Raw genomic sequence first — 23,793 nt, forward strand, 5'->3', positions numbered from 1 at the left:
AACAAGGTATTTGAGATCCTTGCTTTTGGTTTTATTTTTGTTTTTTATAAATTTATGTATGTATTTATTTATTTTTGGCTGCATTGGGTCTTCGTTGCTGCATGCGGGCTTTCTCTAGTTGCAGCGAGCGGGGGCTACTCTTGGTTGTGGTGCATGGTCTTCTCATTGCGGTGGCTTTTTTTTTTTTAACATCTTTATTGGAGCATAATTGCTTTACAATGTTGTGTTTCCGCTGTATAACAAACTGAATCAGCTTTATGTATACACATATCCCCATATCCCCTCTCTCTTGCGTCTCCCTCCCACCCTCCTTATCCCAGCCCTCTAGGTGGTCACAAAGCACCCAGCTGATCTCCCTGTGCTATGCAGCTGCTTTCCACTAGCTATCTATTTTACATTTGGTAGTGTATGTATGTCAGTGCTACTCTCTCAGTTCGTCCCAGCTTACCCTTCCCCATGTTCTCAAGTCCATTCTCTACGTGTGTCTTTATTCCTGTCCTGCCCCTAGGTTCATGAGAACCATTTTTTCTTTTTCTCTTTTTTTTTGATTCCATATATATGTGTTAGCATACGGTATTTGTTTTTCTCTTTCTGACTTCACTCTATATGACAGACTTTAGGTCCATGCAGTGGCTTCTCTTGTTGCAGAGCATGGGCTCTAGGCGTGTGGGCTTCAGCTGTGGTACACAGGCTCAGTAGTTGTGGCTCACGGGCTCTAGAGCACAGGCTCAGTAGTTGTGGTGCATGGGCTTAGTTGTTCTGTAACATGTGGGATCTTCCCGGACCACGGCTCGAACCCGCGTCCCCTGCATTGGCAGGCGGATTCTTAACCACTGTGCCACCAGGGAAGTCCCTGCTTTTGTTTTATTTGATGAGAATAACTTCTTAGCAAAATGAAAGAAATAATAATCTAATTCAATTAAACAATCAGTAAACTTTTGTCACTCTAACTAGCAAAATAAAATCCACGCCTTAGGGAATGAGCCATTCCTTAGGGAATGAGGGTGGTAGTGGTGAAATACATTAGAAGTTTAGTTTAAAAAATATATATGCACAACCTAAAAGCATTCAGATTTTTTTCAAAATGGCACCCAATGATGTTCAAGTGAACTCTTAACCTTTCCTGGGGAGATTAACTTTTCACAGCTGCACAATGACATCTCAGGATTCTTCGCAGATACATCGAAGACCTTGGACCTCATGTTGTTGGCTTATGTGAAGAGACATTCATTTGGCAGAGGACAGGCTGGAAAAGTACAGTAAATTGACTACAACTCTCTATAAAACAGACCTTTCATATATTTGTAATGAGGTGACAATGTATATATTTACCATAATGAGGAATGGCATTTGCTTGAAGTATATTCTTAGTATTATTGGGCAGAACAAAATATTCCATAAATTAAAAATAACAAATATGTATTTTTGCATATTCTATTTTATTAAAAAATATTGGAATCCATACATATTGTATAAGATAACTCTTTAGTAAACAGATTTTTAAAAAACTTTTATTGTGGAAAAGTTCAAACATACAAAAAAACAGTGAATAGTACAGTGGACCTTATATACTCATATATACTCACAACCCAGCTTCAACAAGTATCGACTCAGGGCCAAACTTGTTTCACTATACTCCCACTGACTTACCAAACCCTCATTTCTCAATGGATTTTTTGAAGCAAATTCATGTCATGATATTGTTGGGAGAGATACTCTTCTTTGGGCCTCTTATGTTCCTACAGATCTTGCTGGATGGACCAAGATGGCAAGGCCCTGACTGCTTTTACCAGGCCCATTTCTCAAGGTTGATTGTGTACTCAGTAACTTTAAGAAATGAGGTAACATCTCCTCCCCACCCCTCCACCCTCCACTCCCACCCCTGGACAAAGAGTAGGTCTTTGCTCTTGCTCTTACTGTTTGCAATAAGACTAGTGAGTTCCCCAAACACAGCTGTTCCACAGCTGTGAAGCAACCCACTGCATGTGCAGCCGTCCATCTGTGTTACCCCGGCGGCACAGAGAGCAAGGGGAACCAACACAGATATGCTGATGTTTGTGCTGCTTATTGTGTCATGAGTGATAAAGTTCTTTGTCTCTGACCCAAGGGTCTTGAGTATTCTGCCAGGCTCCATAAAATAATAAGTGGATAATTTATTAGATTGTAGGTCAGGTCAAATCAAATCCCAGATCCAATATATATCATTTTATCTGTACATATTTCAGTATACATCTCTAAGAGATAAGAACTCAAAAAAAAAAAAAAAACTTAGGTAAGATGACTAAGTTCTAGAGATCTGCTACACAACATTGTGCCTTAACCATATTGTATCGTGCACATAAATATTGTTAAGAGGAAAGATTTCGCGTTAAATGTTCTTACCACAATAAAAAAGTCACTATTATTGCATCTAAAAAACAGACAATAATTCTTTAATAGAAGTGAATATCACCAATCATGTTCAAATTTCCCCAATTATTTCTTTTTTAACAATATATTCAATAGGCATCCAAATAATTGTATTGGTGATATGAATCTTTAAAAAATTTATTGTGGTAAAATATATATAACATAAAAGTTGTGATTTTAACCAATTTTAAGTGTACGGTTCAGTGGCAATAATAACATTCACAATGTAGCACCACCATCATCACCACCTGTTTCTAAAACTTTTACATCTGGGTGATTTAAATCTTTAGTATCTTTTGATCTACTGGTTTCCCTTTTCCCTTTCTCTGTTTTTCCTTGCAATTTGTTGAAGAAAATCAGGTCATTTCTACTATACAGTTTCCCCTAGTTTGGATTTTGCTACATTCATAACAGTTTTATAAGCTTCCATGAGGAGGCATACAATGTCTGGTTGTTTCTCTTTTTGTGGTGTTAATAGTCATTTATGATCACTGTTTAAGTCCTTTAGTTTTTAGGGGTGCAAAGTGGTGATATTTGAATTCTATTATTGCTTTTTAATAGCTGTTTAATACTTCCATAGAGGAACAGTTGCATAGTACTCCATTGTATGGATGTTTATTCCCCTTGTCTAAACAGAATGTTTCATAAGTCAGAAGAGCCTATTTAGCAAACACATTTTTATTGTGATTGTTTTTCAAACATGAGAGAGAATTTTGTTGTTGTTTTTGCTGTTCTTTTATTCTCCCAAAGGGTACACAGTACAATCAAGACTAAAGTTGAATTTTCAGAAGAGTTAAAAACTATTTCTATATGATAATATGAGTAAAATTTTCACCCTTCAAAATAATTTTGATTACTAAAGTGGGTCTTTTGTTAAAAGGTACCCTAGAGTCATGAATCTGGAAAGAATAATCTTAGTGTGGACAAGCAACTTCAGTCTCCTTTTCTTCCAAAGAAGAGTGCTGAGAGCTGGGGAGAGCCTCCTTTACGTGGTTCTCTTTCTATGCATGGTTCTAAAATTAAGCACAGTGCTTTTTTTGGTGATAGTACATGCCAGAATGGCATAAGAGCATTTTCCTTAGAGCAACATTGAGACACATCTGTTCGAGTGAATCAGTTACCAACTCAACTGACTCATTTAGCCGGGAAAAGAAATTCAAAAGCCATCATATGGGTTGAATCCCATGATCCCTTTGCCACTAAAAGTATTAATTAAACTTTCTTTTTATCCCGCACCATAACATCCGTTAACTCACGTTTGGCACCCTGTGAAACTTTTATATGCTGGGAATTACAGCAGGTGAAAGGTCATGTGACAAAATAGTTCTTAAAATTTTGAAATTTGAAAGGATTATTTCTGTCTCTGGGCCTTTCTCTCTCTCTCTTTCTCTCCCCTCAAAGTTACCAATACTCCCTCTTTGGTCCACAAGCATGTTTGATAGTATAATATAATTTTATGTTAGGAAAAAACCCTGTTGTTTTCACATTAAAAATGAAAGAAAGCAAAGATCAACTAAATTAGCATGGCTTGTGGGGAAATGACTTCAAAAGCCCATCTTCCAAATCAAAAAGTGAACACGGGAAGCACGCTATCTATGTTTATCAATGCAATTTGTTTGTTTGTTTTAGGAATCTATGGCTACAAAACAAATTATTCCATTAGTGGCTGGAAACAACACGTACTTATTATCCCCCAGTTTCTGTGGCTCAGGAACCCAGGAGTGGCTTAGCTGGGGGCCTCTGGCTCAGGGTCAGCCACAAGGCTGCCATCAAGCTGTGGGCAGGAGCTGGTAGTCATCTCAAGGCTTGACTTGGGCAAGAGTCACGTGGCTATTGGCAGGCCTCAGAAGATCTACTGCCAAGTTCAGTCACACCGTCCTCTCCACAGGTCCGCCTGGAGACACAGAAAAGCTGGCTTCCTCCAGAGCGAGCAATCCAAAGAGAATGAGAGAGAGGACCTGAGACAGAAGCGACACCCCGTCATGTCTTCCATCTTCTATCCCTTAGAAAGGAGTCGTAACTGCAGCCCACCCCAAAGGGGAGGGGAATCACACAAGGTATGAACACCAGGAAGCAGGGGTAATTGGCGTCCATCTTAGAAGCTGCCTACCACAGTTTATATTTTTATTTTAGTTTTTCTATTTTTTTGGCCGCACCCCACGGCATGGGGGATCTTAGTTCCCTGACCAGGGACTGAACCCGTGCCCCCTGCAGTGGAAGCTCAGAGTCTTAACCACTGGACCACCAGGGAAGTCCCAGTTTGTTTATTTTTAAATATAAATTTTTAAAACAGAAAATACATTCTCATAGTTAAAAATTTAAAATGTACCAGAGGGTATACAGTAAGAAGTCTCCCTCACACCGCTGTCACCCAATGCCCTCCTTGAGCGAACGCTTGTCAGCTTCCTGCGGATCCTTTCACAGTCTTTCTGTTAAACGTGAAGTTGAAAGAGTGGGATTCCACGGGGTACGAGAAGAAAGCTGCTGTCGTCTCCCCTCGATCTTGCCAGTTCAGTACTGCTTTGAGGAGGCAACTCTTCCCCACCTCTCGGGTGAAACAGGAGGTGGTCACTATGCCCTTTCCTCTCCCTCTCAGGCCATAAGGAGTCCTCCAGTTGTTTTTAGCCATAACATGGTTTCATATGAGAAGGAAAATGCTGAGTAACAGTCGAACTCTGAACTTTAAGGTTAGAGCTTCTGCCCGATCCTTTCTCCAGCTTCCTTCAGGCTGAAAGCCTGCAATGAGAAAAGGCGGGGCCTTGTGCTCAGCTCCTCTGCTTCTCTATTTCGTACTTCACTTTCTCTTCTTCCTCCTTCTGGCTCCACTGGGTTGCCTCTGTCTCTCTCCGGGCTGGGGGATGGGAAGCCAGCGAAGACAGGTTAAAAGCTCTGTTTTTCAGTGTCAGCTCTTCTGGCTTCTGCACAGATATCCTCGTGGAAACATCCAACTATAGCTTTTTTTTTTTTTGAAAATCAGAAATACACCTCTTTAATGAAGGTCATCAAAGGGTACAAACTTCCAGCTGTAAGATAAATAAGTACTAGGGATGCAATGTACCACATGATAAATAGAATGAACACTGCTGTACGTTATATATGAAAGCTGTTAAGTGAGTAAATCCTAAGAGTTCTCATCACAAGGAAAAACTTTGTTTCTTTCATTTTGTATCTATAAGAGATGACGGATATTCACTAAACTTATTGTGATAGCTGTTTCATGATGTATTTAAGTCATATCATTATGTGGTACACCTGAAACTTATGCAGTGCTGTTATGTCAATAGTATCTCAATAAAACTGGAAGAAAAAGAAAAGAAATAGACCTCTTTATATATACAAATTTGATGTTTGCAAATTCTATCCTTCATTTAGCATTTGCTTCCAAGGATACGCCTCCAGCCACTTTGTGATGAGGTCACTTCGGGAAGCCTGGGCAAGCCCTCCACCCAGAGAGCTCAGGAGGGTGGGCTTTCTCTCCCTCTGAGCCGCCATCTGGTCCTGGGAAACCCCCACACACCCTTCAGAATATCCCAGACTTTTCAGAAAACCGATTAAGACTGTTCTTGCTCCGTGAGGGTTTTAATTTCTCATAGTATCTCGCTCAGTTCTTTTAGGAATGATCATATCCTGGGAACAAGGAACGTCCAGTGTATCACTCCAGGAATTAAAACCCAAAAGAGGGTTTGTATCTTTTGGTTGATCGAATGCTTGTTTCGTGTGGGTAGGAAGTGAAAGACTTTTCTTGTAGAATATACTTTCCATATGCTGAGATACCTTAGAAGACAAAATATAGTAATTAAATCTATGAATTCTTTCAATAACTCAGCATACTCTGCTAAGCCATAGGTGGCAGGGAGGCTGAGGTAATTTCAGGCATGGGACATCTAGAAGGACACAATTCTAGGATGTGGTGGGCTTTTTCTTTTAGAATCATAGTGTTTACATTGTAAAATTGGATATCAAGGTGGTAGGAGCTTACCAGTTCCTGTTCTTGGTTCTGCTGTGGTTCTTGTGCACACACAATTATTTCACTCTAGCTCTTCCTTTCCCAATGGTCCCACAAGGGTTCCCACAGACACCCTACTTCACCTTGACCAACACCCAGCCCATCCTCCTCCAGGTGAGGCTGGAATTCTTTAGAACCTTAGCACACAACTGGCCTTCAGTGGGCTTAGTGTTGAGACATAAATAAGGCTGCGCTGCCTTATGTACTAGTACTAACCAGCGGGCTCCTACACAAACCTGATGCCGAGTGGGACCCAGGAGATTTCTATATTGTTCACATTGTTACAGCTCAAACCCCCAGCTCCCTCCATTCTAATAATATCTTTCTCAAACTCCAGTAACTTTTTCTTCTCCTACCCCTTTCCTTGTGTGCTCAGTCCAGGTCTACCTTCTACGTTTCTGTTCTGGAGGGTAGGTTTCCTTCTTCTTAGCAGTTCTTGCTGTAATGGAATTTTGCCCTTGATTCCCATTTTGGAGATTGAGATTTTGTTATCCACTGATGAACTCCTGCCTGCTCACCTTCTGGGACTTTCAGATGTTACTCAGAACCTTCCAATTTTCCTGCTTCAATTGGACCCCTGGAAATTCCCAATCCCAAGGACTCTACAACTGTTCTGCTTGGTTGAACATGTGGCATCAGCTGGACCTTCCCCGTCCACCTCCCCCCCCACCCCCAGCTTCTGTGGGAGTCCTGTCCTGTTATGCTGGCAGATGGGGCCTGGGATATAATACAGCTCAGCTGGGCTGCACAGAAGCACTTATATATACCAGACAGGAGCATAAGGATGCTGACAGCAAGTGAGGGGAAGATTAAGGATGACTTGGGGTTGGCCACATTGCAAGGACAAAGCAGAACAAAAAGTGCAACGGAAGTGATACACCAAAGCCAAAGAAAATCAGATTTGAGAAAAAACTGCAGTGCTATTGTAAGTATTCCAAGAGGTATAGTATCCTCGCTAAAGAAAAATAAATCATTTAAAAGTGAATATTATATTGTACCAACGTTAATTTCTTAGTTTTGACAAATGTGCCCTGTTATGTATTATGTTAACATTAGGAAAAGCTAGGTGAGTTCTCTGTACTCTCTTGGCAACTTTTCTGTATCTAAAGTTATTCCAAAATAAGAAGTTGAAAAAAAGAACATCAATGGAAACACTGAAGTATTTGCATTAGAAATAAAGAACTTCTTTACCCTGAAAAGTTTAGGAAAAAAAAAAAAAAGGTTTTTGAAGGACGTTCTGGAAACTCAGCTCCTGGTCTAAGCATGTATTGTGAATAAGTACTGTATAAATTCTGAAAGAATTAGTTGAGGCTTCTTGGTTTGACTTTTAGGAAACTCACTCTTTCAACAAATAACTGTTGACCTATTATGGGTTTTGCATGTTCTAAGGTTATATCTGTCAACAAAACAGATAAAGATCTCTGCTCTAATGGAGCTTACATTCTAGTGGGGGCAGAGGGAAATCAAAAATAAATATAAATATAACAAATAAATAAATTATATCGTGTGATTGAACGTGATGGGTGCTATGGGGAAAAGGAGAAGACCAGAAAAAGGGATAGCAGTAGTCTGTATGGGGGCTGGGCCGTGTGCAATGTTAAGTAAGGTGAACCAAGCAAACCTCATTGAGAGGGTATGGTGGAGCAAAGATGAAGGAGATGAGGGAGCAAAGCATGAGGATGTTGGGGGAAGAGCATTGCAGGCAGAGGGAACAGTGTGAAGGTGGAACCTGTCTAGATGTTCAAACAGCATCCAGAGGTGAGTTGACAAAAGCAGTAACTGGCAGGGAGAGACTTAGAAGATGAGGTCAGGAAGGCAAGGGTGGTGATGGGTGGGGAGGAGTGCAAATAATATAGGACTCTGACTTGGACTTTGAAAGAAATGGGGAGCTACTGCAGACATTTGAGCAGAAGAGTGACATGATCTGCCTCATGTATTAGAAGAATCATTCTTTACTGCTGTGTGAATAGGCTCTGGGTGGGCAAGGGCAGAGCAGGGAGAAGAGTTAGAAGGCTAATGCAGTAATCCAACGAGAGAAGATAGTGCCTTAGACCAGAATGAAGCAGTGGAGGGAGGTAGTGATGAGAAGCGGTGCTCTGGAGCTGGCTTGTTCCAGCTCTTGAGACCAATTGTTATATTTTTAGGAAATTTACAAGCTAATTGCTAAAAATGCCATTATTAAAAATTAAATTATATAAAGTTACAATTAGATATATTATATTGCAAACTAAAGTATTAAATGCCCCAAACTTATCACTTAATTATTTTTACCTACTTATTTTACTATAATTGTTTATTATTATCTCTGCTCTTGAGGTTGTTTACACTTGTGCTAGCCACATGGTGAAGATAGTCTGAAATGGGGAGCTGCGGTGCGTCTCTTCCCAATTCTGTATTCAGTGACGCTGCATGTCGAGTTTGTCAGCCATGGGGGGATTATTGACACCACAGGAATTGACAAATGCTACGAATTGGGGTTCACTTTTAAAGACAGCAGGTTGTTAAACATTGGCCAGCACACCACTGCTTTGTGCCTTCCCAACCAAAACTAGGAATGTGTACCAATGCCCCGTCCAAAGTTTTCAGGTTCCCTCACTTCTATCATGTCCCCAACCACAGAGGGAAAAAGCTTAATGAAGAGGTTAAATAGGTATTGTTAATGTTACAAGATAAAGGTAACATATTTCTCTTAAGCTTCATACCATTAACATGTTTAGTTACGAAAAATCACCCTACCTGCGATTGGATCTTTAGTGCCGGCCCCAGCTTTAAGCCCATAGTGCTTCGAAGATGCCCCTCTGTGAGTAATGGCAAAGTTTCTCCATCAATTGCATGATCTTTAAACACCTTATTAAACACAAAAGATGTCAGCTTTGTTTAAATGTCTTTTTTTTAAGACCTTGTTTTATATATAGATTTTTAGCTTTGGAGGAAACATTAAGACTGCTTGAGGATGACACAAAAAATCATAACATTTCTTATTTTCAGTTACCCTCTTTTCTGTGCTCCAATAGCATGTTGTTTGTAGTCCTAACAACCCTTGGAGTACATTTTAATTCTCTGTATATAGAATGCAATTCCAACCTGGAATAGTTATTATTTGAGGGCAAGCCCATGTTTTACTCACCAATGTACCTGTAATGCAGTGCCTGGCCCATGACAGAAGATATGCAATAATCCTTGCTGGACAAATCAATGAATGGACAAATAGTATGAGTGAAGGGATGTGGGTAAAAACCATTTCAGGCAAATTTCAGACTCTCACATTTACAGACTCAGTGCCTCTGTCCACTGCCTTAGAAGAGTGGTAAAGGGAGAAGAGGAAAACTCAGGTGAGAGCTGTCACGCTGGACATATTTGTTCTGACTGTGTAGTGGATGTCACCATGCCTTCCATTCTTCCAGAAACTAGGAAGGCTGCTGGTGGACAAAGTTTCCGGGCAGATAAGGGGATGGGCAGAAAAAACTAGGCTGACTGGTAATACTGTAACGTTATGGTCTCCAACTTCAAACTGCCTGGCAATCTTACATACATTGATGAGCTTTCCTTTCTTTCTATTTCAAGCTTTCTTCACACTCAAACTTTAGACCCCACAGAATCCCCCCTCATTTTCAGCAGATCATGTAACTTCCTAATTAAAACAAACAAACCAACCAGTAGATAAGAACTTCCTCTAATTCTGCGCAAATCAACCTAAAAGCTTACATTTTCTTCCTCTGTGCTGATACAGGGGGAGAGTGGTCCCTCACTCTTTAAAGGCACTCTCTCCACATAGGCTAAGTGTCTGCACCCTTCCCACCTCCAGGCCCCGCACAATAGATACTCCCCTGTCTCATCGTCAGTCTCTTCTCTTTGGCTGGCTCTTTCCCAGTGGAATTTAAGCAAGTCTCCACCATCATTATACAAGCAATAATGATGAAAATACAGAAACACTTCCTCACTCCATCTCTATATCCTGCCCCAGGTCTCTCTCATCCCCTTCACAGCCCAATTTCTCAAGAGTTTTGATACTCCCTGTTTCCATGTTCTTACTTCACAGTCATTCCTCAGTCTCAAGGAGTCTGACTTCCACCCTCACAAGTCCATTAAACCTGCTCTCCTCTGGGTCCCTGGTGATTCTATCAAACATGTAGATATTTTTCAGTCCTCTTATTTCTTACACTCCTGGCTGCATTTGACATTGTTGACTACTCCTTCAAGAAAATGCACTTGCCTTGCCTTCCTGAGGCTTCTCCCTCCTGGGTACCCTCTGCCCTCTCTTTTGCTGTCACCTTTGTGACTACTGTTTCTTTGTCCATCCTTATGTGTTAAGAGTCCCTTAGGCTTCTGACCCAGGTCCTCTTTGGTCTTCCGGATTCATCTCAGTCTCTCTCTCTTGGCTTCAGTGAGTGTCTCTGTATACTGAAGGCTCCCTAATGTATATCTTTAACTTAGAAGCTGAATCGTGCCAATTCTGCCTCTTAGGCAGAATTCTTATCTGTCCACCCCACTGCTTCTACCCTGGATCCAACTCCATTATTGTTCATCCGAGAAGGCTTCCCCACCAGTCTTGCCTCTTTTAACCTATTTTCATAGAAGCAACTTGAGCGACCTTTCTGAAACATAAAGCTAAGCACGCCACTCCTCCTTAAAACCTAGACTGTTTCCGGGGTGAAGTCACAATCCTTCAAGTCTCTGTGGCCTGGCCCCTTCTCCCTCTTCAGTCCCCTATCCTGCCATCCTCACCTTTCCCACCTTGGCCCTGGCCCTCTGGCCACTAAAAATTATTCTCAAATCCCAACCATGTTCAGTTCTCTCTGGCTTCTGGTCCTCACCTGGAAATTCCTCCTTTGCCTCCCTCTCAGGTTGTTCCCCCTCAGGTGGTAAACTCCTCACTGTCAGGTCTCACTTTCGATGCCTCTTCCTCTAGGAAACCGTAAGGCCCTCCTATGTGTTCCTACCATGCCCTGTAGCTGCCCTCTCCAGCACGGTCACGCCGATGTGGCATCCCTTACGGTGCCCCTCTTCTGGACTACAAGCTCCGTGAGAAGAGGAACCATATTTGTCCCATTTCCACTGTGTGTTCCGGCCTCGGAGGGCATGCCTCAGGACCAGCAGAAAATGAGATTCTTCTTGGGAAACTTCTGTACCAGGAACTTTGTGTTCTAACAGATTTTAGTTATTTACAAACTATATTTATTAAGTAATTATTTCTTTTCCCATTTTAACTGATCAAATTGTAGAACGGCTAATATAAATAACTTAATTTGGGCCAAAGCAGAAAAGTGGACAGTTTGGGTTAGTCTATGTAGCCTTATATTGGGGAAATGTATGATATTTCTTAGGTTGTTTGTTGTTTTGAAATATCTTGAATAACTTAAGCATACCTTCTACCACCTTTGAGAATTCCTAGGGCCCCAGGTACCCTTGGCCGAAAATCATATGGCCCAATATCCTCAATGTAGAGTAATTATAACGGAAAGAGCTAGATTTGTAGTCACACACACATTTTTTTAAGCAGTCCTCTAGCCACCTTGAAGTTCAGCTTTACTCAGTTGCAAAATAGAGTTAATATCTCCTTTGCAGAAGTATGGTGTAGATTAAATTTAAAAGATAATCTAAATAATTTACTTAGTACTGTGCCTGGCACATAGTCTGTTGCCAATAAAGAGTAGGCGCTATTATTATGATTTTTTTGTAAATGAGAGAACCAACATAGAAAAGGTTAAGTGAGTTGCCCAAAAAGCATACCTTGCCTGTTAGAGAACTTGTAAAATAATGTATAGTTCATGATTCTGATCCAGAATTTTCCCTGCTTAACCCCAATGCCAATCAGAAAAAGGAGTGCTGATGAAAACAGTTACCTATATTTATGGTAGAAAATTTACCGAATTTCTCTTTCCTTTGCAGGGATTCCAGTGAGCAGTGAAGGGACCACGAGAGAGCATCCAAAGAAGGAGAAATCACAGAGATAAATTTTCACACAAAGGTAGGCGGGCACCCAGGGCCTGAAATGCATGAGGGCCTAACCTTCAGTCATGGTGGATGGACCCTGGGCCTGAGGCAAAGATGCAGAACATGCCTCTGTCACTCAGAAGATATCCTCACTTCATTCTCATGAGAGCAGTTTGGGCCAAGTGCATGATATAAATATGCATGTATTTTTAATAATTTCAGTTATTTTTAGAGAGAATACTTTAACTGCTGACTTATTTGAACTAGACATTGACTTTGAACACAAAAAATGTGTTACAGGGTATCCTGGATGTCCCTAAATGGCTGAACCACCCATCCTCTCTTCACATCTATTTAAAAGATTTTGTTTGCAAGGGGCTTTGGGTTTTCACTGCAGTTATTTTTGTTCTTAAAAAAATTTTCTCGGGCTTCCCAGGTGGCGCAGTGGTTGAGAATCTGCCTGCCAATGCAGGAGACACGGGTTCGAGCCCTGGTCTGGGAAGATCCCACATGCCGCGGAGCAACTGGGCCCGTGAGCCACAACTACTGAGCCTGCGCGTCTGGAGCCTGTGCTCCGCAACAAGAGAGGCCGCGATAGTGAGAGGCCCGCGCACCGCGATGAAGAGTGGCCCCCGCTTGCTGCAACTGGAGAAAGCCCTCGCACAGAAACGAAGACCCAACACAGCCATAAATATAAAAATAAATTAATTAATAATAATAAAAAAAAAGATTTCATTTGCAAGGGGCTTTGGGTTTTCACTGCGGTTATTTTTTCCTGAATTTCCTTTCTCTACCTGCAGAAGGTGGGTGGTTGGAGGCTGCTGCACCTAAGGCAGAGGTGAGGAAGAAGAGGACAGAGAAGGGGACAGGGGTGTGGTCCTGAGTAGTCCCAGGGGCTGTGAGTAAAAGCGGATGGCACATTGCAGACAAGGGTCCCTGCGAGAGTTGTGCACAAGCAGTGCTGCTTCGGAGCTTGCTGCGCTCAGGCGGCCCCCAGCTGCGTCCAGGGGCGTTCTCCCCATTTCTGTACAGAACACCGTCACTGAGCACAGCCTGCTCATGCCCAGCAGAGTAGCGGCATCCTTGCTGTTGAGTCACCAGCAATTGCTAGGAGGGGAACTGACTTTAGTGAGGAAACAAGAGCAGGACTTGATCCTAAACACATTTGAGAAACACCTAGAAATAACTGTACCACTTCTTGGGGTGGGGAAGGAAGCACCCACATCCTGTTGGTAAGAGATAATGAGTCAGCAAAGTTTGGGGTCTTTGTGTTTATGTGACTTCTTTATACCCATAAGGGGACATTTGGGATTATAAAGTATGAAATGCATGTAACATTATTTATTACAAGAGTGGTTATTATAAACTGTATTTTTATGACAGTGAATCACTGACTGATTAAAAATAGTGAGTTCAAACAGATTCAATCCATCAGAAGTCAGTAATCAAACGTTCGTTATACACGGGGTTGCTTCTTTCTGGTTATCAGGATTTGGTAACTTCATTGTACCATTTGAAAAGTGGCGTAGATACATTTAAAAAGTGACTTACTCATGGTTAATGACTAGTGATAAAATAATAAGGTTATACTCATTGAATAGGAAAAAATAGAACAAATTTTTTTAGCAGATATGCAAAAAGACAAAGTAGGTGACGTGAAGAATACAACTCACCTCATAAGTAACTGGAGATTCTGCTTTCTCTAGAAGCCTCTGAGGTAATGATGAAATTAGAATCTACTGAGTGCCAGGCACTCATTTATGCTTACAACAATCCTTTGAAAATGTATTATACTATTATCCTCATTTTACAGATGAAAAAACTGAGACACCAAGGAGGGAGGCAATTTGTCCTAGGTAACATGTCCAGAAAGTGGAAAAGCCAGGATTTGAACTTGTACTTTCTGGTTTCATAAGCCATACTCTTAATCACTACTCTATATGACTTTTCCATTGGTCCAATAAAAAGAACAAAGGAAGAAAAAGAGAAAGGAAAAGAAAGAAAGAAAGAAAGGAAGGAAGAAAGGAAGGAAGGAAGGAAGGAAGGAAGGAAGGAAGGAAGGAAGGAAGAAATGAAAATTAAAAAAAAAATTAACAGCATTACACTGAAGAAAATATCACAAAATGAGATCTGAAAAAAATTATCTCTAACATCAGTTAATTATGATGTAGTTAAATCATAATGTCCTTTCCTTGCTTTCTTTTACTTTAAAATATAAACCAAAGATAGTGATACCAGATTTAGTAGGCACACTGTTGCTTGGAATTGTGTTATTAAATCACTTGAAAAAGTAAACTATATGCATGAAAATGTAGCACTGACATAAACTTCAAAAACTTGGCAACCCACCATTTTTATCTCCAATTTTCCCATATAAGTGAGGCTAGTTTTACTTTTCAACTGTCCTGATAGTTCATTATAATTTAAAAAATAGTATTTATCGACCAGATTAAATTATGTGTAGGCATTTTTATATCTTGCCCCAGCATAAAAATGGAATTCTAAAATAGTTAATTTCCTACTTTTCAGATGTATTTCCTTCTTGTCCTTTTTAGAATAAAGTATATATTTCTGTTATGTATGATGAGTAGCCTAAAACTTCTGATACAGTAGTACATGCCTCCAAATGTTTGCTAAATGGATGAGTAGGGAATATAGTAGACACCTCTCATTCTTCTTGGATGTTTGGCTTCTGAACCTCCTAATTTTGGGAGAATTCCACATCTCAGGAGCCTTGATGGGACAGAAACTAAAGCCAAACACTGGCTCTCCCAGCCTCCCCTGAGGCTGGGGTGTGGGCCCATGACCCAAGCTCCACCAATCAGAGGCTTCTGTTCCAGGGGAGCCAATGACATACAAAGGGAGAGATTATTAGGAATGCTCTCTGGGGTCAAAATCAAGTTCGACAGAACTCATTATGAAGGAATTATATTTCAAAGTCTCTAACTTTTAAGAAAATACTTAAATGTTGCATCACCTGAGCACAGTCTGAACAACCTGGAAGGCCACTAACGAAGTTGTACACGTCATTCACGGTCCATTTCTGAATATCTTCATCCAAAGATAGATTTTCCTTGATTGTAAGAAGCACATGTGTTCCTTCAAAACAGAAAGAAACTTATTTTGTGGGAAAAGGGAAAAGGGGGAAGCTAAGAGTACAGTTTTATGTATAGTTACATTCATTTCCTCATGTTCTATTACCACAGAGCAGTCCCTTTACATAGATCTACAAGTAACCCCCTTAAAAGATAGAGTTACTGAGAGATGATTTCTAAAAAAGCTTAGCTACCTCCTTTCTTTTCTTCCTCTAAAGGATCTTTAATGACAACCTTATCATAAATAAAAACAAAGTTCCAGCTTCTCTCAGATTCCAATAGAAATACCCTGTGGATTTCATTCTCCAGATTAATACTACCATGTTCTATGATGTTACATGATTTATCATGCTCTCTAAGCCACGTGAGGATTTAGCTACATCTTCATCAAAATGGCAAATTACTATTTTGTCAGGGAAGCAGTTGGTATGGTGGCTAGATTACACATACCCAAATCCTGTGTTTTAAAATATCTTTATCTAAAGAAGTTCCAGTTTTAAAATATTTTTTACCTAAAGAAGTTCTTGAAAACTATTCAGTGTGTCTTTTTGGGGTGGGGGGTAGTGTGTTAATAGCTTTAGGTTAGAGAGTATCATAGCAGTAGTGAGCACTGAAAGAGCTTCTGTTTAATTGTTTATTTTTTCTACACTTAAATACAGGGGAGATTGAATTCATACTTTTAAGCAAGAAGCCCCTCTGTTTTGTGTTGAAGAGATTAGATTAAATTAAAAATTAAATTAAAATTTTAATTAAAAATTCTGGTAGGCTTTCCCATCCTTCCTCATATTTACCTTCCTGGCCTTTGCTGAAAATTCTCTATATAGTAATATATAAACAGAGATACATTGCACTGCTATGGCTGACTGGAAGTAATGTAATAAACATTTCGAGAGGAGCTAATTCTAAGTAGGATTAAGAAAAAGGAGGATAAAAAGAAACACAGTGGTTACAGCTCACTATGTAATAACTTCAGGGACTTGATGACCTGCGGTTCATGAGGATTAGCCCCTGGACACCTACCTGGCAGAGATGGTCGAGGAACTGGAGCGTAAACCCCATTCTTTTCACCACAGGCTGCCAAAACCTGCTCTGAGGCCTTCCCTTTCCCATTGTCCCAGGCCTTTTCTTCCAGGGGAGTGTCACGAGCTCCCCAGGGTTCTCTATGGCTGCGCTCCACCTCTCCAAAGGTGTGAGCAAGAGCTGTAGATGGCTTTTCTTTGGTTTCACCCAACTTGTGATTGTTGAGAGTGTCTGTTTCTGGGTCTTTTGCATACTCATTCTCTTCACAGGGAACTGCATGGGTTTGGCCTAGGGGCTTTTCTTCTACTCGACTTTTAGAACTCTCAGTGTCACTGTCTAGAACTTTCTGATTCCCTGTACCTCTCCTGAGACGACGACATTTCTGCCCCCAGCTGTCTAGAAAGCGCGGACCAGTTGCCACTACCATGGGGTTTCCCTGAAGCTTTCTCAGGGCGCTTCTGTGAGCGTGCAGGTCACTGGCAGGGAGCACGCTCCTGCCATGGTCGGTGGCTGGGGCAGATGGGATACTGAAGCCACAGAGGAATGGTATCCTTAGGCCTGCTAGGCCCTTGCAATTAACTTTTTCTGTTCTCCTTTGTTGGTAAATGGCATGCATTTCCATTTCCATCCTAAAAACAAAACAATATATTGTATAAACCCAAGAAAACCATTAGAAGTATCATTTTAATGGCCCTCTGCCTTCCGTATTGTAGCACCTCTGCTTTTCTTGTGAGTCCTTATGCTACTTATCTGAAGTCTGTTAGGTGTAAACACGAATCCCCCAGAGAGCCACTGGGAAGGAGAGTTTGGAGTAAGATCAGAGGTGAAGGGTTTGGCTGAATCTCACAATGGAAGTCCGAGGCCCGTCTTTAGAGCATTGTCTCTAATGGATATGGCAATCTTAGCAGGGAGGGGGAGAATGCAGCACAGCATAGTTTCTTGCCAGAGATTAATCCTCAAAGAAATTAAAGTTTTGGGAAGAAGTTTTTAAACCTTAACAGTACAATTTTAGTGAGCCTCAAGAAACACAGAAGTCTCAACTGTTAAAATTAATGCCAGGGGTAAGGGTGGGGGAAGGGAGGAGGGGGGAAGACTTGCTAGTATTTTTGCTTACTTAACTTTGCTTATTGGTCATCACCTGGACCCCTTAATGTTCAGCGATGAAAAAGTTGACTGATGCTTTCTCTTGCCCACAGCAATACCCTAGTCATCATTGCTGTGTGTTTCTTTCTCCTGGTTGTTGAAGGCCACTTTTAGGTTGACATGGGGCTGTCTGGGCTCTAATGGCATAGTTTGAAGTGGGATTGGCAAGCTTGGCTCCTATCTTTGGGCAGAACTGAAGTCATTTAAGACAGAAATGCCAGTATGAATTTCAAAGGAATCACAACTAGGCATTTTAATTATGAGATATTGACAAGCTACTGTGATCTGTAGACTTAGCTTCACTGTGTAATTTCTAATCTTGTTTTTATCCTTAAACAACCTGTGTACATGTTTGTATATGTTTCTTTTTGTAATATTCCTGGAATACTTTTTGAAAGTAATCAGTGTGTGTGTGTGTGTGTGTATATATATATATATATATATATATATATATATATATATATATATATGTATATGTATATATAAAATCAGTGAATACATATACACAAATATAACAATATATACAAAAACAACAATACACAAATACAATAAATGAATGAATATATAGAAAAGTATACATATAACAAATGAATAAACAGTGAATGAATAGAAAATAAAACAACATTGTTACATTACCTGGCAGTATGCTGCCTTTGAATCATTTCATTCCTTCTAGCCATTGCCTTTATGGATTCAGGTGGCAAAATGCCCCAACCTTAAACAAGAAAACCACCATCCCACCCCACAAACAAATTAACAATATCCACTTGAAAATAATAAAAGAAAATATAATGATTTAAAACAGTATCTGCAAAAAACCACCACCTGAGCACAGTGTTGTAAATGGTATCAGTTCATGGCTGTTCAGAATCTTAGGGTCACTTTGGTGATGGCATGATAACACCAGATAATTATTTTCTTTTTTATGGCTGCACCTTGCGGCTTGCGGGATCTTATTTCCCTGACCAGGGATTGACCCCAGGGCCCTGGCAGTGAAAGCACCGAGTTCAAACCACTGGACTGCCAGGGAATTCCCCAGATAATATTTTTCCTTTAAGTATAGGTCTCACAACTGGCAATGTTTCTCTACCATACTTCAAAAGGAAAAAGATGAAATTAACTGTGGATCTCTTGATCGCTTGCTTTTAAGTAAATATTGATAACTTTTTTTTTTTTGGAAGAAAAGAATTAGCTGACCTTAAAAAAAAAAAGTAACTAAGTGCTTCTTTATGCACTGAAATCCCTGGAAATAAATACAGTGATTTAAGTGGATAAAATATGAAGTTCTCTACGTGGACTTTTGGGTGTAGCTGAGGAAAATACTTTCTACAAAACAATTTCAATGGAGTTGAACAGCAATTACATTCTTGTGTCAACTTTCGAATATGTCTTAAGATAATGACAGCATCGTCAGAATTCAAGGCTCTATTCTTGCCTGGTAACTTCATGCTTATATTGATTTTTTCTTTCTCTGGACTCCTAATGCACTTAGAGTCTATGCTGGTGCTTCTCAAACCATCCCTTGGTGAAGGACTATTTTTTTCTTTTAAAATTTCCAACCCATCATGGACCAATACTTTCAAAAAATACATAAAATGACCTTTTAGAAAATTGAAATGAAAGCAAGAACAAGTACAAGCACAATTTAAAATGATTAGATTAATAGACATAAAATTACCCTGTCAAGTTGCTGTGAAATTTTCTAAGCCTTACTCTCTGTTTATGCATTTATTTGTACAAACACTTCTCACACCAGCATAGGTCTACAGACCACACTATAACAATAACAGATGCACAAATTATACTTATTACACAGAGTTTTGTTCAATGATAGTTTTACATGTGTAAATCTGTTCTCCCCAACAGGTATCATGAAGGCTAGAACTGTTTTTATACTTGACTTGTACCAAGCTAGCAGAGCTCGTTAAACTCCTATTAATAATAACCTATCTTGAAATACACCATACTATATCTATTTTTATGAGATTCTCTCTCAGTTGTAAAATTCAGAGGTTAGATGACATGACCTCTAAAAATCCTTCTGACTCTAAAGCTCCATGTTTTTATAGTTCAGGGCCTTTGAGATATTCTCCTTGAGACAGCTGGCATGCATAAGACTGCCAACCCATGGGGTAATGCCCAAGGATGCAGAGAATGTCCATGTGAGAAGACCAGTGTAGAGGGCACAATTCTCATTACCTGGATTTTAGCACCCTATGAAATGTGGACTCATCAAACCTATTTCAAGTTTCTTTCTTTCCCAAATAGTTGACATCAAACTTAGTGCTAGTCCTGTTGTAATAATCCACTCCCTACCTAACATCCCAAGTTTTGAAACAGATCCCTGTCTTAATTCCTATTTTGCTAACTTACTTAGTAGCTCAGTTTCTATAGGACTGAGGCCCTACTTTGCCCTTGCTTACTCTCTTACATGTCAGCCTTGAGGTGGGAGACTGACCTCTGTTCCTGGGACAGGTTGTCAACCTGCCTGTTTGTATCCAACTATTGGCAGTTTCTGGATTCTTCATCACTAAGAAGCTCTTTCTGAGTCAGCAATGCAGCTATTTCACTGGTCTGCTTAATTGCTGCCTGTAACTTCGAGCTATAGATTTACCGGGTTCTTGCTGCCAGATGGGGCTACCATCCAGGTTCAGCTGATGGGCCTGTCACACTCCAGTGGGTGTGTCTAGTTTCAGACCTGGCCCCTGCTCAATCTCATCGAAGTGGATCCACATGCACTGTGGCAGACAACATGCCTAAATCCAGGCAGGCCGGTGTCTTCACTGGCCCTGGCACCAATCATATTTCTTTCTGTCTCAGGCTTTTCACTCACATTGTTCATATCTAGTGGGTTGGTCAAAAAGTTCATTTGGGTTTTCCTGTAACATGGAAAACTCGAATGAACTTTTTGGCTAACTCAATATTAAGAGTTGTTGGAATTGGGGAGCAGGGACAAACAGAAACTCACTGAATATAGTTTTGGGGAGATAAGATGCATCAATCTGATCTTCAATATTGTGAGGAAATTATCACCTCTTATTCCCTCTTGAGCCCCTACACTCATGTTTTTACTGACACCACTCTGCTGAAATTGCTCTTATCGAGATCATCAATGACCTCCACAAAGCTATATCTAATCATATATTCTTGGTCCTCATCTTACTTGATCTTTGAGCGGCATACTTGACACAGTTGCTCACTCTTTCCTTAAAACACTTTCTTCCCTTGGTTTCCAGGCCTCCGTCCTCTCCTGGGTTTCCTCCCACCTCAGTGGTTGCTTTTTCTATATCTCCGTTCATCTTCTGGACCCTGTTGGTATGTCCCAGGGATCATCCTTTTAACTTCTAACTCATCCTTTTAACTCACTCTATGGATGATCTCATCTAGTCTCATATATCCCGATGACTTCCAAAATTGTATCTCCAGGTTGTCTCCAGAAGTCCTCCCTGGACTTCAGCTGCCTTCCAGACATCCCCCATTGATTGTCTATTAGGCATCTCAAATGCCTATGATATCTCTCCCGCCCCAAGAACTCTTGCTTTCATGGTCTTCCTCAACTCAGTGAAGAGCAACTCCACCTTTCCCATTTCTCAGCCAAAATTTTTGATGTCATCCTTAACACCTCTCCTCTTTTTACATCTCATATCTGAACTCTGAGAAAATCTTGTTGTTTCTACCTTCAAAGTATTTACAGAATCCAGCCACTTCTTACTATTCCTACTGTCACCATGCAGGGCCAATCCATCATAATCTTTTGACTATTCTAATAGCCCATTAACTCCCATCAGTTTAACTCCAGAACTTTAATCCTATCAAGTTTGTCCCCAACACAGCAGCCAGAGTGATCCTGGTAAAATGTAAGTCAGACCATGTCATTCCTTTGCTCAAACTCCTCAAAAGCTTTCCCTCTTCCCCAGAATAAAAGGCAGGTCTTCACTATGACCTATCAGGCCATATGTAAGCTGCCCCAGGGCCTTTAACTCTCAGACCTCATCTCCTCATGACCTCATCAGTTCCTGTGTGTAAGATAAGACAGATAGTGATTGCAGATTTTCATGTCATACATCAGTAAATTGATGGTTGGAGGAGTTAAGCGACTTACACTTGGTTACACAGTGGTGGAACCATGATTTAAACCTAGGTAGTAATTATAGAAACCACAAGTATAATCACCATACAGTTTTGCCTCTAAAATTTGGCAGTAAACTTGATGGCAAGCTTAATGCAGCAATCCAGTTCACAGTGGCTCCACAGACGAGAGCCATCTGTTGCTCATACCTGAGTAGACACGACTGGACAGCACGTTCGGCATATTTGCATTTGGTAGAGCAGAGGATCCAAATTGGGAAGGAACACAAAACTGTCTTGGGTCAGTTGGAGCTACAGTGGGAGGCAATAAATCTCTAGGGAAAAAGATACAAATTAGGTAAAATGAAAATGGAATTGTACAAAATTTCCATTGCATAGGCAGTGAGATTTTTTTTTTTTTTTTTGCCATATGGGATTCTATCATCTCTTCCCAAAATGAAGTACAAAAGTCCTGCAGTCTCTATTGGCTTAAGTAGAAATATGATGAGAAAGCTTAGGAGGAAGGGCTCTACTAAGGAAGGACTAACTCAGCTGCCAACACAACAGAGAAAGCAGGAAAGGGAAGTTTTAGGGTTGTCGGGAAAAAAAAAGATCCAATCAAATCAGTACCAATGTCTGATTTTCCATTCTTGACCACAACATTCTTTTCTCATTTGATAAACATACTGTGGCTTGAGTTTTGCCATCTGGGATCAGTGACTACCTGGGCGGACAATTTATTTCTCCAAACTTCAGTGGTGTCTAGAAGTCCAACTCTATTGTTCATGCTCCATGAACAAGCATAAATACTGAATTTTTCTTTCTCCTCGGAACGTCAGACTATATCAATATATTCAAAAGAAGGGAAGACAGGAAACTGCCAGAGTGTGCAACCAAAATACGGATAACTTCACTTTTATTGCAAAGAAAGAATTGCTCTATCACAGGAAATCCAGGATACCCAATTGTAATGGACTGAATTGTGTTCCTAACCCCTGCCCCGCCATGTGATTGTCTTTGGAGCTAGGGCCTTTAAGGGGGTAATTAAAGTTAAATGAAGTCATAAGGGTGGGGCCCCAGTAGGACTGGTGTTCTTATAAGAAGAGGAAGAGACACCAGAAGTGCTTGCACACAGAGAAAAAAGCATGTGAAGACACAGAGAAAAAGGCAGCCAAGTCTGCAAGCCAAGGAGAGAAGCCTCAGGAGAAACAGAACCTGCCAGTACCTTGATCTAGGACTTTCAGCCTCCAGAACTGTGAGAAATAAAATTAAGCCACCCAGTCTGTGGTATTTTGCTACCGCAGCCCTAGCAGACTACATCCACGTTTGCACCTATGCAATGCCTGTCACATAGAAAGTGCTCGTTAGCTATTTGCTGAGTGAGGATGTCAAGCAGGCCTCAAAGGGGAAGTGATGAGAAGTTTGTTGAAGATGTGGCCGGCAGACTTACTGCACCACAGTTCCCTGAAATAACATTAGACAATAAAACAACACTGGGGTTAACAGCATTTGAAACCTTCATAATATCCATTTTCTCCTTTGGAATATCGTATTGAAGAGAAATACCTATCCACACTTGGAGGTTCAAATGGTGAGAGAACCAGTGGAATCCTCTGATGCCCTGATGCTGTCAATAAAGGGTTCACAGCCATCATTGGATTTATCATCAATATTTCTCGCCACTGATGGAGTTCTAAAAAAAAACCCGGATAGATATGTCAACAAATATCTACTTTTTATTAACTATTTGAATTCTTCTTGAACACGATGAAAACCTTTTGTATTTTCCCAACACTTGGGAAGACTAACTACAGCAAGATTTCAGTTACACAAAAACCCCTCCATTGTAAGTACCCAGATACAACTGCAGAACTCCGTGTGCCTTTGGAATTTGTTGGAGAGTCCACAGGTAATACCATACCACACTACAAGCAACACTAATAAAATTAAACCAGTTTTGCAAGATTCCAGAAATACCAACTTCTTTTATTACAACTTATTTTGATGTTTATATTTCCAGAAGTACAAATGTATGTATGCTCCCATATGTTAAATTTTTGGAAAAATATTCCTATTTAGTTGATAAGATTAAAACAGAAAAGAGGAGGAAAATCTTCC

The 23,793-nt window shown here is 40.4% G+C and overlaps 2 protein-coding genes across 3 annotated transcripts in view; one reads left to right on the forward strand and one right to left on the reverse strand.

The window, feature by feature from the left end:
• LOC309629764 (uncharacterized protein) overlaps positions 1-23,793 on the forward strand; it is a 57,451-nt gene that overhangs the window by 24,655 nt on the left and 9,003 nt on the right. Inside the window, exons 4-5 of one of the 2 annotated variants that reach the window (XM_082394274.1) lie at positions 12,305-12,383; positions 13,150-13,247. The gene's annotated coding sequence lies outside the window, so the exon portion shown is untranslated. Of the gene's footprint in view, positions 1-12,304; positions 12,384-13,149; positions 13,248-23,793 lie in introns of those variants that run through there. The other variant, XM_082394275.1, reaches the window with a different exon arrangement.
• SAMD7 (sterile alpha motif domain containing 7) lies at positions 1,746-23,386 on the reverse strand. The gene is made up of 7 exons (XM_082394298.1): positions 23,242-23,386; positions 21,886-22,010; positions 18,244-18,322; positions 16,465-17,093; positions 15,327-15,448; positions 9,152-9,262; positions 1,746-6,183 (listed from the first exon to the last, which is right to left on the reverse strand). The coding sequence occupies exons 1-7, from the start codon at positions 23,340-23,342 to the stop codon at positions 5,989-5,991; spliced, it is 1,362 nt and encodes a 453-aa protein (XP_082250424.1). The 5' UTR covers positions 23,343-23,386; the 3' UTR covers positions 1,746-5,988.

The sequence above is a fragment of the Balaenoptera borealis genome, assembly GCF_965194805.1.
Source record: "Balaenoptera borealis genome assembly, chromosome: 5".
Lineage (NCBI taxonomy): Eukaryota > Metazoa > Chordata > Mammalia > Artiodactyla > Balaenopteridae > Balaenoptera > Balaenoptera borealis.

What these genes read in the sequence shown, in the direction of transcription:
- SAMD7 (XM_082394298.1), bottom strand. Translation starts at nt 23,342, where the DNA reads ATGATAAATCCAATGATGGCTGTGAACCCTTTATTGACAGCATCAGGG. An exon ending in GAACCTCCAAGTGTGGATAG is followed by an intron (nt 22,011 to 23,241) that starts GTATTTCTCTTC and finishes CTTTTTCCCTAG; the next exon opens with AGATTTATTGCCTCCCACTG. An exon ending in CAAAGGCAGCATACTGCCAG is followed by an intron (nt 17,094 to 18,243) that starts GTAATGTAACAA and finishes TTTTGTTTTTAG; the next exon opens with GATGGAAATGGAAATGCATG.